This window comes from Notothenia rossii (genome assembly GCF_949606895.1).
Source record: "Notothenia rossii genome assembly, chromosome: 1".
In the NCBI taxonomy this organism is placed as follows: domain Eukaryota; kingdom Metazoa; phylum Chordata; class Actinopteri; order Perciformes; family Nototheniidae; genus Notothenia; species Notothenia rossii.
Window position 1 is genome coordinate 79,094,974 of NC_136912.1, and position 17,068 is coordinate 79,112,041.

The window sequence follows — 17,068 nt, forward strand, 5'->3', positions numbered from 1 at the left end:
TTATATGCTTCACCTGCGAGTGACTTCACCTTTTTTTCTCTTGCCTTCTCGGACCCACATTTTCTTTTCGTTTTCTTTGATTTTTATCCATGTTTTTTCATTCTCCCTGTCTGCCGCGGCGTCTAATCCATTCTCTTCGTGTGGCCGTCAGCGCAATTTAAATGATGATGTTAAACAATTTCTTTTAAAGGGCTGGCCGGCCGGCCGTCAACGGCCCTTGACGACCCGGGCTCGCTGTGGACTCCTGTCTCCCACCACCTCCACAGTGTCCAGCAGGTGTGTAGATATTAGCGGTGAGTGAAAAGAGAAAATGACAGCTCAACCTGAAGACTTGACTTTATATTTGGATGGTTCAGTGTCACTCACAACATAAACACAAATCACTATAAAGTGTCAAAAAATGCACTAAGCTATCCTGAAGCTAGCCTCAGGTAGGCTACTTTACTTTGCACGCAAATGCTTATCATGGGCTGCTCTCCGGTACTTTATTATATATATTATAATATTACAGTTCCTATTGAAAAAGTCTAAAAGAATCTCTTCGAAAGGTAAGACTTATTCTAGTCTTGACTCTGTGTCTTCTATGTTTGGGGATGGAGGCTATGTTGCATAACGTTTGCAAGTAAGAGATTGCCAAAACCTTAAAGTTTGGTGCTCAGGTTTTGGTGGCTCTAATTGCTTTGACTGGAACAGCTTCTGTTTAAAGTGCTCAGGAAAATATTAAAACCACTTTTATGTTGTAAATGTTTAAATCACAGATGTTAATGATATGTTGTTGAATAGAATGCTGTAAATATGAGGTGTGAACCATTCTATTCAACCAGGTAAGTCCCATTGAGTTTAAAACTCCTTGAAATGGATATTATAGTAAATACACAGACAGTGTGTGGTACTTGTGTGTGTTGTTCTAGGTTTTCTTTTTGTGAATATTAAATGGTATTTTTGATTTATATTGTTTTATATTTGTATCAATCATGGTCTGTGGTTTTTGATAAAACAAAACCACTTTCGAAACGTTTTTGAAATCTTCAGGAATTAAAATAATACTCAAAACAATTCAATAAATCATCATCTCATATTTATTTGGGAATCTGAAGGTGCACACATTAACATGATGTTCTCAATTTGGTAAAGTTACGGTTTTAAACCAACAAAAAATATTTGAATTGAAACCATCAATTATCCTCAGATATGACTCCTAAATGAAACACAAGCTATTTCAAAGAAGCTAAATGTTATTGCATATTCAGTACAGTAAATACACATTTACAATAGCAGTATTTCCACACATCAATATCAACAGAGGACAACTAAGTGCTTAAGATTAAAGCAGAAAGACAAGTCCATTCGGCCACGATGGAACAATTAAAGTCTGCGTTAAAGAAACATCAAGTACTATGTTGACTTTGATGCAGAGACAAGTAGAGGTATATGATCATAATAATAACATAATCACAAACCTGTTTAAATACATCAAGTCCCCTGAATCTTAAACATTTAACAAAAAACTGTAACTCAGGGTCAAATGGAAAACAAACCTTTCTCCGACAATGACAGGGTTTATTTTTGAAAAATGTTACCGCTAGATCCCGTCATCTTTATGGCATGGAAGAGAGTTGATGAAGCTGAGCAGTTTGTATGCAAATACCAGTAACAACATCCCTCCTCTTAACCAAACCCTTAACCTCACCAAACCCTGAATTAACATACCACTTCTCCTTACTAAACTTAATCCGTCTCCAATGTAATACTAAAACACTTACCAAATCCACAATGTCTCTTATACTGCACCTTCACCCTTGCCTTCCCCATCTAAGTGGTAACTGCTTCCTGTTTTGTTGCTGATCATTGGCTTATGTAGGCATACTGTGGAACGTGACTCTATTCCTTGGGAAGAGGAACTGGATGCTAAATACATTCCCCTTCTAGGAATTAAGTCCACTTAGCATTATTACCACTTAAACAATCACCATTTCATTACACCACAATACTTTTCATAACCCTAACTTAGTCTGCCTTGTTTTAACTATACATCAGTACAGCTCTTTTAGTCTTCCATGCCACAAATCCGTTGTAACCAGCGCAACATTTGCTAAGGAAAAATATATCTCATTGATTTGAAACCCCCCTGCTGAGTGGTTGTTTATGCAGCATGTGCCAGTTAACGGTCAAACAAAGAAGACATTAGTCTAAATCTAAATGGCAATCACTTTTTTCTTTCTTTTCATTTATTCATGAACATTTCTATCGTTGAAAGGTCAGCAGGCTATCTTAATAGCTTACCAAGATAACTAGTCCCTTGGTACCTATTAAGATAATTATCTTTAAAAGTAAAACTTGAATCTGCCTTTAAGGTTGTTTTTTTTTCTTTCAGCACAACATAATTGTTTTCATGCTGTATGTAATTCTATCAATATACAAAAGCAACTGTATAATGGAAAGGGTTGTCAAAGTATTAGGTAATAGTGGGTTATGAACATTTTGGACAGCACTACCTAACGTGATTGCAGCTGAATGTACATAATTACAAACATAAAGACAAATTCTTCTATGAAACATTAATCATTTTGAAATGTTTTTTAGTTATCCCTCTATGTCGTTTTTTTTGTTTGCACAATGATAAAACAGTTAAGTCACAAAAAGAAACAGCGAGTGACAACAGAAAAAGTCCATATCGTGCACAATTATGATTTTACAGAACTAAATACTGCTTTAGTATCGCCTCATTAAAAATAACCTCTTTTGATAACTCGTATTAGTGCTTTTATCAGTGCTACGACATATCAATCTCAACAGCAACGTGTCCATATTTAGCACCACCACCTGCTTCTGTAACAGGGTGGGTGTACATAAAGACAGGTCATAGTATCTCTACCTCACATGAGATACTTGTGTGCAAAAACTATGCTTTAAAAATAAACCACGCAGAGCAGTGGTGTAGTCTTTGATGTGCACCTTTTGTCCAAGGCCGGATTAACCATATGGGCAGGGGCCCTTGAGAAAAGAGGGCCCTCAGTGACAAGATTTAAAAAAAAAAAAATCTTTAAACATTTTTTTTTTCGGGCAAAACCTCTCTCATCATACATTGTTTTAAATGACAGTCACTCTTCGCCATAAATAACACAGCTTTTCCATAGGTTCAAATTACTGTAGGTCTCTGTACTGTAGGTCTCACTATGTATGCGCTCAACTTTATTACTACGCGGCGGAGGTGTATAGCCGAATCACAGCCCCACCCTTGAGCAACCACACAATTTCACTACATATTTTACTTTTGTAACTCTCGGTGTTTGTGACAAATAGAACTCCTTGTGTACTTGTACAGCCAGCCAGTCATATTTTGGCATTAAGTGGGGTGCTGTTCTGAGGTTTTGATTAATATTACCTAGGTCTTCTTGAGCCATACACTGTCTTGAGATCTTATCCATTGTATCTTTGTCTTTTGATTTTTGACTGAAAGGGCAAAAGGCTAGACCTAGTTTGGTTGAACTATGTGGCTCCGTCCCTGCTTTTGACAAATAGGTGTGCGATTTGACATGCCAGATTGACTGAAAATTCTAAATATTGGTCATGTTGGGATTGGGTAGGCGTGGTGTTACTTGTTGGTACGTGGGTTGGGGGGGGGGCCCATGAGTACTCAGTGCCCTGGGGCCCCTGGAGGTACTAATCCGGCCTTGCTTTTGTCTGTATTCCTGCTAGACAATTTTCCCAGGATAGCTATAGTTTTTTTTCTTAGAATTCACAGTCATAAAACAAGTACATATTTCAAGGTATGGACTTAATTGGACACTTGATCTATTCAGTGTGCAAAAAGAAAACAAATAAAGATAGATATCACAAATGGAAAGTGACAGATTATTACAATTAGGTTTCACATGCCAGACGTGCAACCTACATGCCTTTCCTAATAATAGTCATCTAGGTGCATTTCTCCATGTTTACTGTAATACAAGTCATATACCCATTCACTTTGCAGTATTTTCTTTTAGACTACACCACTGTTACATCGTGTTAATTTCTACACAAAAACGTAGTACTTTTGTTCATAAGCACTAAGTATTACAAAACAGCATAAACAGCAGACCACATTTAAAATTGTGCTTCTTTGTTTTAAAGTAGCTACACACAGGTTTACAGTAAAGTCCTGCCTGTACCACCATCTAGTGGTTGTGGCCCCGCTCTGTCCACAACCTGTGCAATGACATTTCACTTATGTGCAACAATATAACGCAGATTCATTAGGTCACTAACGCAACGGACCACCACGACCAACATTGAAGCTTTTCCATTCCAAAGCCTCACAGTTTTACCAATAATGTATGACTGACAGGTGATATTGTGGAGGTGCATTTAAAGAAAAACAAGAGAAATGATTGCTTAGCACCAAAGATGGAGACAAAGCAGAAAGAACATAGAATGTGGCTAACCAATCAAATAAAGGTAACAAAACATGTTTCATAGCTGGTGTTGAACCTATAGTATAGTGCCACAATTGGTATCAAAACAGTACCCAGCAGTATCCATAATATAATTAGTAATGCATACTGTTTAGTACCTTGGTAAAACAAGGTACTATACAGGACATGCAAAGTTTGACTCTAACATAACAAATAGTTAAATATAACGATTTAATTATGATCCTGTTTAAACCGCAATAGTAATAATAATCTCCTTTAGGGTATTTGTGCTATTAGCCTTTTATCCAGCTACAACAACCTCAGTGTCGAGTTAATCAGACATCTCTCCTGAGACTAAGACAAAGGAAATGATGATGGCTGGAACCGGAACACTTAAGGGCACTTTTTAACCAGAACCCAAGTCTAAAATATATAATCAATCAACATCAGACCCCAGAGACTTATCAATGCTCCTGGAAAATAAAGACTCATATCTCCCATATACCTAAGTAACTCTAGTTATATTGGGAGGATTTTCTAAAATGTACATGTACACACCACACAGAAATGCTTTTAGTATTTGCCTGGGCCTCATGCCTGCCCCTTCACAGTTATTACCCGCTCATATATTATTAACACTTTAACGTGATAAAGATCTTAAAGCAACACAAATTATGCAAACGTTTTGCGTGATTGTCCCATTTTTCGATAAAATCTGCCAATAATTTGATTGCTATAATGACAACAATATTCCACACATAGGGGTCATAAACCATAAATAAACCCCAGAGGTAGAATTTATGAATTCCTATTTTGTCTCACTTGTAGTGAAGACATTGTGGAAATGTGCAGAATTAAGATGACAGTAAGAAAATAAAATGTATATTCTCTGAAATAAAAACGTCCTAACCAGCAACTTCAATATGTGAACACAGTGTCTCACAAATGTACAGCTCTCATCAGTGTGCTTATGTGTATTCAGGTTGTTTTCTTGAGGATAAAGTGCAAGTGTGTCTCCTTAGTTCCTACACTACCCATAATGCTCATGTGCTTGGTAGTGCAGAGTCCCATCCTGATCTCAGTTTCCCAGAAGGACCTTAACACTGCAACTGCACTGATTCATATGGATTGAATGTATGCACTGTGGAGGACAGCAAGCCACATTGTGACTTTCTGTTGTGTTTGTTCTACTTCTAAGAAGCAGTTCAGTATTCTGAAAGCTAGTTGTAGTATCGTGTGACCCTGATATTACAGTTATATGAGCACTGAAATAGTTCTGAAAATTCTTGTACAGAATGGTGACACTAACCGGTACTCCGTGAGAGCCTTGTAACATTGTCCATGGTGGTGCGTTCGTTTTGCAAATACAGTGAAGCTTTGGGAAAGTGCCATCAGGGTGGCATCCTGGTGTGTCTCAGCTGGGCTGCTGGCTGAGAGCGGGCCAGGCCAGGGTTACATTCAGCTGTTGGTTGTGTTGGATCAGCGATGTGTGTCGATAGTGGAGGACCAACTCTCTCAGGGATGGGTACAGGTTGTAGGGCTCAGCGAAGCCATACCCAGTGGATGTCCTGTAGATCACACAGTGCTTCACATCCCCATCCAAACTGCATGAGACAAGAAGGGGGTTTATAATAATAATATATTAAGATGGCTAGCTCCACCACAGGAAAGGATAGTTTAATCATTCGCTTTTGATAAACATCTTCGATACATTATGTTTAGAGAGGGGCAACATTTTGTGATTTTTAAATGCTTAAAATATGTAAATTGAGTGTTACTCACACAACAGAGCAGGCAAAGGACCCTTTTTGAGTCTGGCTGTCTCTGATGAGGAAGGTCCCGTCTCTCCTGCCCCTCAGCAGCTCCTCTGCATCCTTACGTTTCATACCGCCAACGTACCAGCTCCTCTCGTCCTGGTCGCTATCATCTGCCAGAGTGTATGGGCTAAAGGGTGGTTTGGAGGTTAGAGGGTTATCTTAGTTAGGAATTATACAGTATTCGACCAGAATAAATAAGGATACTCACTCTTCTTCATTCCTGATACCAAGCCAATCATCTATCTGGCTTTGTCTTGTGCCTTGTTGGGTAAGCCAGCTGAAACATGGACACAACACGGTAAAGAAGGATATGTACTGCGAGATGTACCCTATCATTCCTATTTCATTATATGACATTATTCCAGAAGATGATACAGAAGGCTTCTCTATCAAGATAGAAAGCTTTGCATTAAAGCAATTAATATGCGTTTCCAGAGTATATCATATACATAGACTTTCCTCCACTCTGCCAAACATCTTGAACATGAGGTGATGGAGGTTAGACTTACAGCAGGTATTGATCTCTGATCTTCCTGAGCTGCACCAGGTCAGGCTTCAGACAGTTCATTTTCTTATCAACCTCCATGTGAGCCAGCGCTTTATTCCTCAGCTCCTCCTCCAACTTCTTCTTGCTGTTGTGGATCTCCTCCACCCTTGACTGTAGTTCATCTGAATTGCTTTGAATTCTGGGAAGAGAAAAAAAGAGAACAAAGAACTTCAGTAAACACATCGTGGTCTGCTATTTGGCTGTGAGCATGCTGAATGAGTTAGTAGTGACTGGGATACCATAATGCCAGTAAGGCAGTAGTCTAAAAAGAAAACACTGTACAAAAACATGTTATTTGCAAACCCCTAGTACTTGAGGTACACGTGGTACTGTGGAAAACAATTGCTTTATCAGTTCATGGGACATCATTTGATTGGTTCTTGTGACGTTGTTTTAAATACATAGGATGACATAAACAGAACAAAGTGACAACATTGGAAAAGAAATGCTGGTATTTTGGGGCTTACTTGTCTGACTCTGTCCTGCTGTCTACTGAGAGGAACATGTCGATGTATTCTTTGCTGTAGCGTTCTTGCGTTTCACACTCCTCTTCAAAGATCCGTATAATTTCATTGAAAGCCTCTATGGCTGTCTGCTTGCTCTGCAGCTCCTGTGGAGGAAAGGCAACACATCTTACTTTATATCCAAGGCCTTACAACAACTCTCTGTTGTGTTAGAGTAATCAGAGGTAAAACATGTATCCCAACGATATTTATTTTAACAAATAAAGTCACAAATTAATTCAGTAAAATTAGGTCTTAATGATTACCTGTGAGGTTTGGTTAAACGTCTCAAACAGACAGTCATACTCTTTGCTCTTCTCTTTGTATTGACCCTGAAATATCCTCAGCTGTTCTCCAACTGCATCAATGTCAACCTCCATCACAACCTGCTGCTACAGATAAGCAAGTAAAAACCAAAATATTACCAAATCAATGTATAAAGCTCCTTTAATGCGTCTGAACTAACATTACAAACTGTTTGACACTGTGATATTTATTTACAATTTTATAAATTAGTGTTGACAATTTAAACTAACAGTGAAATGATCAGTCATTATCCTTGTTTATTTCCCTGCTGTGATTATATGTAGGCCAACAGGATGTAAAAAAAAACAGCAACACCAAAACAATAAATATGACTAACAAGGATAATGTTTTTATATTTAGTACTAATATAGAAGTAACATAAGCCGGCACACGTTCAGTGCTCAAGGTTTATGAACCCACCTGCTGATATCTTGTTATGGGATAGAGGAGCCGTGTGTCTAGTTTAGAGTTGTGCTGGGCCAGTGACTTGTTCTGGTAATACTGGACCAGGTCCACCACCGAGTGAAAAGCCAGTGGCTCAGAAAAGCCGTACTTCCCCCCATGATGGTAGATCTTTATCAGTCTGTTGGTGCCACCTTTCCTGTAAAGTCAAAGCAAAGTTATTGTTTTTCTCACTTACTCTAAGTGAAAAAGGTGATTTTGGTTATGCATACTCTACAAGTCTGATCTTAATTGATATTTATTTTGTGTTGAAGAGTTTCCACTTTTTTCACACATAAATATTCTTTAAGAAATGTAAAAAATATATGTTTCACCTCCTTAAGTCATTTAAGAGACAACTGTTGATATTAGACTCAGCTAAGTTGATCAGCATATTTTAAAATAACAATGTCATCCATTTTGAGATCTTTATTTTAGTATTGCATCTCTTTGATAAACACACACTGTTTTCCTAGTAAAGCATCATTCAGCTGACCACCCAAACAAAACCATCATTAGATCTTAAAAGTAACATTTTGGCAAAGGGACTTTTTGTGTTCCTGGTATCTTTGAATGTGAAATACAACATTTTAACCCTTAGATGCACGAGTGACTGGACCCTACACTCTTCCATAAGTGGGTCAAAAAGGACCCGTATTAGAATAATATGTGTTTTTATGCCATTTTTGTCGTTGTGGTTAAATCACTTGTATAATATTTAGTATTATATTTTGGTTCACAACTAGAAATATTTCATATTTAATTTTTCACTATTTATAATTTTATAATTTTTTTTTACATTTTGAAAAAAAACGTTTTCCCATAGGAGTCCATAGAAAATGCATGCGGGTAATTTTTGACCCACTTATGAAGCTTGGGGTATTAATACAAAAACTACAATTTCTTAAAATGTAAATACAATTTTTGAATGGCATGATATCCAAAACATGTTTTTTGATGAATAGCTGGAATATGAAAAGATAACAAATGTTTTATTACAAAGATACTTCAAGAAGACCACCTCACCGGGTCAAAAAAGACCCACTTATGGAACCTTTGGGTAGTAATACAAAAACTACAATTTCTTAAAATGTATTAAATGTACATTTAAAATTTGTATGGCATGATATCCAAAATATGTTTTTTGAGGAATCGCTGGAATAATGATAAAAAAAAATTAATTACAAAGATACTTAAAAAAAAACACCTCAACAGGTCAAAAAAGACCCACTTATGCATCTAAGGGTTAAAGACCTTGCAGAACTCTTCTCAAATGTTGCTGGAGCAAGACAAATGTACTCTAATTCAGACATGGGCAGTATGTCAGCATCGTTCTTGTGGGATCAGCATAGGATGAATTTCAGTAATGAAAATATGAGAGGTGTTTGTTATTGGACTTATCCACTGATGTAAATGCATTGTTTTTGAAATCCAAACTGTTCTCCTGCACAGATCTCTACCATTCAACCAACTGTCTCATCTCTCAATCCTGATAAATATTCAGCAGGAGCCAATTGCAAGCTGTAAGAAAGACAGTAAAGCCAACATTGATTAAAGTTGGAGAGTGTTGGTTCCCTCTGACAAACGCGAGACAGATGAATGGAAAAGCACAACTGAATGGCAAAGGTTGTTATGTTGCTCACCACCGGAGCATTGGCCAAAGTCTAATCAACAAAGCTTTATATCTGAAACCTAGTCCGTCCTGATTCAACTAAAATTAGACAGAAACCAGGAAATGTATAAAGTTACATTATAAAACCAGCAAAACTACATTTAGACTTTGAAACCAGACAACTAAAGTTAGACTTATAATAACTGAGAATAATGCCTGACCTCTGACTACATGTACTAGATTTGGAGGGAACTCAGCCTTCCGACAATATACAGAGTACTCATAATGACTTATTACATTATCAGCTGCCTGAACACTTCATTAAACATGCAGAGCCCGCTTATAACAAGCACACAAAACATGGAGTTAAAAGTAGTTACCTTAATGTGAGAGTGTATTCCCCCTCAACCTTACTAGAAGCGTCTCGGACCAGGAACGTGCCGTCAGGAGTGTTTCTCATCATCTCATTTACTTCCTCTCTAGACAACCGCAAAAACAAATAAAGTTTTAGAGAGAGTTGCAAACAAAGTGTGTTTCATATGAATAAAAATATGTAGATAGTGTAAAAACTAAGCAATTTGCATAAAAAATATCCTTTAGATATTGTATTAAAGTCAGGATTTGTGTCAATTAATTTGGCAAATGTAATGTTCCGCACCCACAGAGCAGGGGAGAGTCAGGCACAAAGTTCAGCTGCTTTATCCACAGCTGCCAACATTTCGCCCAACCCTATTCTGTGTTTATTAGCAGTTGGTGCATCAAATCATCAACACATTTAGGAAAATATTCAATACCTTGAGGTATTTCCCCAGTACCACTCTGCCTCGGACAGATGGCTGTTATCAGAGCAGCAGTCACACGCGGCCATCGCTTTGGTTATGTTGTTCTTGGGTTGAGGTTCTGACCACAAAGGAAATACACATTTTAATTACAATTACAGAAATAGTGCCATTCTTGAATTATTAATAGTGCATATATTGCATCGTCTGGATTGTTGGAGACGAATCAGCCTTTAATTTGTCAAAAGACAAAGAATGGTTAAAACCAATACTACAATCATAATCAATAATAGTCTCTCCATCTTCCTATCCTTTTTCATCCATATCACCATCTTCTTATCAATCAACTGTAGGTCATTTTTGTTGTGGTTTAAAGAAAGGCAATAAAGTAGCTAGGAATATGAAAAATACAGTATATGTGCTAAGAAATACATTGTATATTTCAAACTAAAGATATAAAATATGCTAAAAAAGATCTGTTACACTTCGGACAAGCACAACAAAGAAACGTTGGAAAGTACCTCCTTCCTTTACAGCGTTGGTTTTCCGGTCAGTCAACACACCATCCTGATCAGGGGAGGAAAGGTCCTGCAGGAACGCTGTCATCGTGCGAGACTGAGGCTCGCTGTCGTTTTGGCCCATCTCAGGCTCCAAGAACTCTGCAACATACAAAAGCCACCCAGTGTTGCTCCTGATGTCAGCTGAGGCCGGTCTGTATGTTACTGTCTGCACTCGAGGGGGAGTTGAGCACACACTGCTCGCCCACTGACAAGGACTCCAGAGAGAGTTGTCGTTGTGTTGCTTAGTCTTGCACCATGTGGGAGAGTCTGTCCAGACTAGTCTGCTGGCAGGTGACACTGTCTGACTGCCTAAAATACCAGGACGGGCACTCCTCAACACTCGGGCACACTCTGCTACGCTCAGTGCTGCTTAGTGCTCGACCTCGCCTTGCCTTGCCTCGCCTCGCCTAACAAACAACAGCTGTCTGCAGAAAGATGCCATGTGGGCCTGAAGGAATGGAGCTGACAATGTGTTTGTTAGTGTTTATTATCCCTGTGTGTGTTAATGGGGCATTATGAAAGCAGGGGAAGGTGAGAACCTATCTGTCAGGCATTTCCTGAAAGCATTACATTTATGTGTGAATTGTTTACTCCTATGTGGCTATGCAACACATGAGCTGATACATGTATGTTGTGAGTGGCTTGCTGTTGGTAGTTAATGTAACTCATCCCTTCAGCACTTATGATGGCATGTCAAGAGATGCATTGAATAGCTGCTGCAGACTGAGCTGTATGTTCGTGGAATCATACGTATGCCGTTGTAAAATTAGACGGGGTGTAAACTCATTAACCCAGGCCCTACAAACAGAGGCTCTGTTAAAACTTGCCTGGTATAAAGACCTAAGAAAAGCTCTGCGTGTAATTCATCTTGAATCTTGGTGAGTTATTGAACTCACTAAGCCTTTTTAAACTATGTGATCCCAGCTGCTAACATTTCTGGTGGAGTTTTTCAAATTCCCCCGGATAATTTCAGTTTATTGTAGAGTTATGTTATAGCCGTTGGCTTTGAATGATTTGACTTTGTTTTCGGAGAAATTTGGATGCTCAGTGACTTCCCAATGGAAATAGTCAAATGTGTTTTGATGTATGTGCAGTTTTGCTGTTCCTTTTTAAAGTTTATAACATGTGCCTTTTGTAGCTTTCATTACAAGGTAAAAAAAAAAAGGCAAGATGATTAACTGCCAAATGTATAGAATGTTTCATATTAAACTGTCCTTCATTTTAAATTGCATAAATAAACTATTGCAGTCAAGAAAAGGGGCCAATCAGACTAGTGTCAAATTGAGAAATCTAGAAGAACTGCCTCATTTAGTAATATTGGTTGAAGTTATTCAAATCAAATCCAAAATATATAACAGTCAATTATTAAAACTGCTCACTTTGTTCTACCAAGTTTTAACTGGAATCGCCTGGAGGCTTCTTACCACAGTCATTCTTGGATGTTGTAGTTGACTTATTCCTTAAGATTCTATTAACACAGCCTTGTATTTCGCCATTTATTTATTTTAAATGAAGCCATAACATTTTTGTAGTATGTTACAATGATCAGTGATTTCAAAAGTTTATGTTCTACAAAAACCAAAAATTCTGCCTGTAACATAAATAAAAAGTTTGCTTTTTATTTCAAGTGACATGCCGATTTAAAGATGACATTTTACATAATAAAAACAGTTACATTCTTGCATTTTCTATACTATAATGCTTCAAACGATTCCAACTTGATGTGAAGTATGATCAGTAGCAATATGTAGGTTCTTTCGTAGAAAGATAAATGTCTTTGGATGCTTATAATTGATTCAGAATAGTAAAAAGTAGGAATCTCGGCATAAATCACTGTTGATTTAGATAATCATAAACACTGAACATATCACAAATGTCTGAGTGGACTGGTCTTTAATTGAACAGGCAGGGCACACGAAGACGAACCAAACTACAAAACCACCCTAACTTCTATCAACTCATCTCTAACCTTCACATTTTCAATGTCTTACTTTTACCAGAAAATGTTCAATGTTGATACCTAAACATGCTGAGTACAGCACCATATCTTACCCTGAACTGCTGGTGAAGGCTCAGACCCGGTAGCCATGGATATGTCTGTCTGCTGTTGTGATTGGTTAAGCGTTGATGACATCATCACAGAAAGTGCAGAATGAGGCTCAGGATTATCCCCCATATGGTTGATGACCACAGCCTCGTCCCTGAGATGGAGGGATGCTAGTGATGACGTTGTGAAGTCAGCTGGCTGGAGCTCAGTGTCCTCAGCGCTGTTTAGAGTTCTGAGCTGGAAACCCTCTTCTGCCATTTTCACAACTCGGACTGAAAAGTGCAGCTAGGTTTTATTGAGGTGGTGAAGCAGCAGGATGTTAGGTGCCACGGTGCTGTTGATCACATAGTATCAGCTTACAGTGACAGTCATGGCTGAGGATAGAGAGGGTGATGGTGCTGAGTTCAAGGCTGCCCTGTGTTGTGGAGGTAGAGCATGTTCCTGAGCCTGAACCCCCGCTTTAACATCATCTCAGAGCAGAGCCATGACATAGCCATGAGATCATGTGTATCACTTTGATGTACTTAGTGGAAGTTTTTTCTGTTCTGCTTCATAGTCATTCTAAAGGGATTAATACCATGGAGAACAACCACAGTTTGTTACTGAACAGCTGACTGCCTGCTTCATAGATGACTTGACACTAGTTATTGAGCTGTAAACCCACCAGAGACTGACGGACTGTAGCACAACTGTCTGTTTCCTTCCTCTAGGATTGCGTATCCTCTCATGTCAGCAAAACCTATAACAAAAAAAAGCATAATAAAGTTTGAGAATCAGTACTGTAAAATAGGGGTTTGGAGCCTTTTAAGCATGCAAACATCTGGCCAAATAATATTGTAATAATTTGCACTGTTTCACAACTCTATTGCTATTATTATTAAGTTCCAGACATTCCTCAAAGTGTGTTGAAACTCAGTAATTTTGCAAAAATAAAAGGGTTGTACAGAGAGACAGCAATTTGGGGAAATAGAAGAATATTGTAACCATCATTGTGACCCATTTTTTAACTGAAATGTTTCCATAACATTTATTCTAGGTCTCATATTGATTTACACGTCTGGTTGTTTCAGACCAAAATGCTGCATATTTTTCAGTACGAAAGCTTTTTGGTAATATTGAGTTTTTGCATACTAAACCAACATTAAGTTAAAGTATATAATTGAGTAGAACATTTAACAGACATTCCTGGCAGGTAATTTCACCCCCTGTTAATGATAAGAGGAGCAGATTGGGTGCAGACCAAGCAGTATGCAGGGATGGGTTGTATCAACCATAATCCACACTCTATGAGTAGTAGTGATTGAAAATGTCTTCTTTTTACTTTTTTGTACAACTTTTACGAAATTCCCAATCCTAAATGGAATAAGAAAACATTACGGTAATTTTTCAGTCAAAAAAAGATGTGTAAGAGTATTACAAAAAATGTAATACATGAATTAGCAATTACATAGAGTATGTGCGCAACAGACAAAATCTGCTCTTGCATAATAACTTGAAACATATGTATTACAATGAAAATGATGTTGCCTCAGCGCTGGATCCTATTTGTCCCAGTAGCAAAATGTAACATAAAATATACAAATACAAAAATACATAATAAAATGTACTCTCTCACAAGGATTTCCCTGAATGTATCTTTCCCTCTAACATAGCATTTATTTATTTAGTGACGTCCTTGAAATTTAAAAAAGGAAAATGTCTCTGCATGTAATGTTCATAGGATTTAGCATTTTTGGGAAATCTGAGTTGACATTTTTTTTTTAATGACTGTTATATCATGAAACCCATTGCATGGTAAATAATTCAGGCTAAATCCTCTTCCTCTCGCAAGCATCTGGGATTAGTCAGCGGTTTATTATCCTCCTATACCCTTAAAATGTGACAACCTATTGAAGAGACGTAATATGGGAGTATCCGCCCTACATGAAGAAAATTATCTTAACTTTATTTTCAAATCAAAAATCTAAATCTGATTTTAATTTGGGATAATTTTGGAAACAAGCTTGATCTGATCCCATAAAAAATATACAATGTTAACAGAAAAACGCGTCATAGTTGCTGTGCACTGCAACTGAAATAAACAGTAACTTAATTTACTTAATGTACTAAATATGGACAATTATTGCTTCTTAACACTGATTTTAGGGTTCAGAGGTATCAAAAAAGCTTTAGAAATACTGGTTATGTAACTCAAATGTATTTTCTCTGTATTTGTACTGTTAATTGAAGGATACATTTATATGTCTGTTTCTATAAAAGAAGTACATGTGAAATAAAAATTGAAATACAAAATTACTGAGTTATGCAAAATTGAAGATTAACAGTCCAAGTGTTGAAAATGGCGTCGGCGTTAAAATACTTTCATTGGTACGCAGCCATGAAGTCTTCACGGCTCGATGTTCAGTGGACATTTTGTCCATTTCCTGTTTAGACGATGGATAAGCATGATTTCAACAAACTTGTGCAATCTATTTCACTGTGTAAAAAGAAACCATACATTAAAACTATTTTTTTAAATAAGTTTTTAATAAACTTGCTGTAAGATCAACATAAGCAAAAAACAACTGATCAACGTTACTAATTCATGTTTGTAAGAAAAATGTGCTGTCCCAAACTAGGTTGTTTTTGAATAATTACATAAACCAAACAAAGTAAATTAAGTTTCCTCTGCTAATGCCTCATCATTGGATTGGCCGATCTATAACGAAAAGTGTTGGTGAGAAGCAAAGTTGGAGACATAGAAATTGTTGTATTTTGGATTTTATCGCAGCGAGTGTCAAGCTATTTCAAATCGTTGATCCACCATTCAACAGAAAATGACGAACGTATTTATTTTTGATGATGACCGTCCTCTAAACATGTTTTAGTTTTGAAGCAATATTCGGTCGTATCTGTTATCGATTAGTGTTGTTTCCCAAAAACGGGACAACTGATGTACGCCATATTCCCCCAAAGCCTTCAAGCTTTCCATCGTCCCATAGCTGAGCTTCAAATGACGAAGAGATGGAAAGGCTGAACATGCACGGAACTTTCAAAATGGCAACTTCTTGTGTAGATAACATCTAAACGACCCAACAAAATTAAATATCATGAGGAAACTCAGCAGGACGAACAGTTCGCACCTACCTGGGCCAAGACAGAAGGGACCGGGCGGCAGAGGAAGCCAACGTTTCATCACATCCATGAAGCGGCGAAGAGAAGAGGATGGACGCACACGTGGCTCAGATCAAACCAACCACCGGCCTCGGTCCTCACGCCATCCAATGTCCCTCCACCCCCCCACTCCTCCCATCCCGTGCTGTCTCTCCTCCTGTGTCCTCCATCTTTTAAAGATCCTCTCCACTTGGATGTTGTCTGTCCCCTCTGAGTGCCACATTTTCCCACGATGCCATTCCTCTGGGTAAATCCTCTTCTCTTCACTGATACATTTCATGTCTTCATGCAAATCAAGCCTTTTCCAAGACACTTCCTACTTAGTTTTTACTTTTGCATGCATTGCGAAGAATCCAAAAACTATACTGCACTAGGGGTGCAGTACAAAAAAACCTATGTAACTATGAACAAATCTAGAAAAAACATGTAGGTTTAAGACCTTGTGCAGGTAAAGGAAAGGCAAAAGGAAAAGCAGCTCTACTCCTCGTTCTCCTCGCAACGTAACTCTTTTTCACAGTTTGAGAGCACTGTGGATGCACAGTGGGGGGACACAAGCATGAGAATGAGTCAGTGGGAAAAAAACCTCCTATATAAATAAATAAGGGAAGGATGCCACTGTTGCTATACAGAGCGAGGGGCTTAGTGGTCTCCTGAAATCCTATTGGCCGGCCTGTTGCCATGTGCTCAGGAGTCAGCAGAGATGCTGCTAACAAATCAAGGAAATGTTCTAATATTAGACTGTATGTATCTAGGCAGCAGGAGCCCCTGACCTCTCAACTCAGCCAGCGTTACGTTCCACTTCACAGATCAGCATAATGAAAGAAGTGGTGTGGAAGTAACCGGTTAAACATTTTTTTTACGGCACTGTAGACAAAACAGCAGACACAGCCCCCCACCACCCCAAGT

At 38.1% G+C, this 17,068-nt stretch overlaps 1 protein-coding gene across 3 annotated transcripts; it reads right to left on the reverse strand.

Moving 5' to 3' along the window:
- Positions 1-1,061: 1,061 nt before the first annotated feature.
- On the reverse strand, positions 1,062-16,255 carry LOC307042483 (phosphatidylinositol 3-kinase regulatory subunit gamma-like). 3 transcript variants are annotated; one of them, XM_079686364.1, is made up of 13 exons: positions 16,136-16,252; positions 13,674-13,748; positions 13,015-13,570; positions 10,924-11,061; positions 10,418-10,523; positions 10,004-10,102; positions 7,991-8,171; positions 7,531-7,656; positions 7,229-7,371; positions 6,724-6,900; positions 6,423-6,491; positions 6,180-6,341; positions 1,062-6,001 (listed from the first exon to the last, which is right to left on the reverse strand). In XM_079686364.1, exons 3-13 carry the CDS (start codon positions 13,265-13,267, stop codon positions 5,812-5,814), a joined length of 1,644 nt encoding a protein of 547 aa, XP_079542490.1. In that variant the 5' UTR covers positions 13,268-13,570; positions 13,674-13,748; positions 16,136-16,252; the 3' UTR covers positions 1,062-5,811. The 3 variants fall into 3 exon arrangements, with proteins under 3 accessions (XP_079542490.1, XP_079542492.1, XP_079542491.1); XM_079686366.1 differs by having other exon boundaries at positions 7,531-7,650; positions 13,015-13,748; positions 16,136-16,255; XM_079686365.1 differs by having other exon boundaries at positions 7,531-7,653; positions 13,015-13,748; positions 16,136-16,255.
- Between the last annotated feature and the right edge of the window lie 813 nt (positions 16,256-17,068).

Excerpts from the sequence above, each read along its gene's own strand:
- LOC307042483 (XM_079686364.1), bottom strand. The coding sequence starts at position 13,267 with ATGGCAGAAGAGGGTTTCCAGCTCAGAACTCTAAACAGCGCTGAGGAC. Across the intron at positions 10,103-10,417 it reads TACTGGGGAAATACCTCAAG|AGAGGAAGTAAATGAGATGA; the intron begins GTATTGAATATT and ends GCGGTTGTCTAG. Across the intron at positions 8,172-10,003 it reads GAATACACTCTCACATTAAG|GAAAGGTGGCACCAACAGAC; the intron begins GTAACTACTTTT and ends TTGACTTTACAG.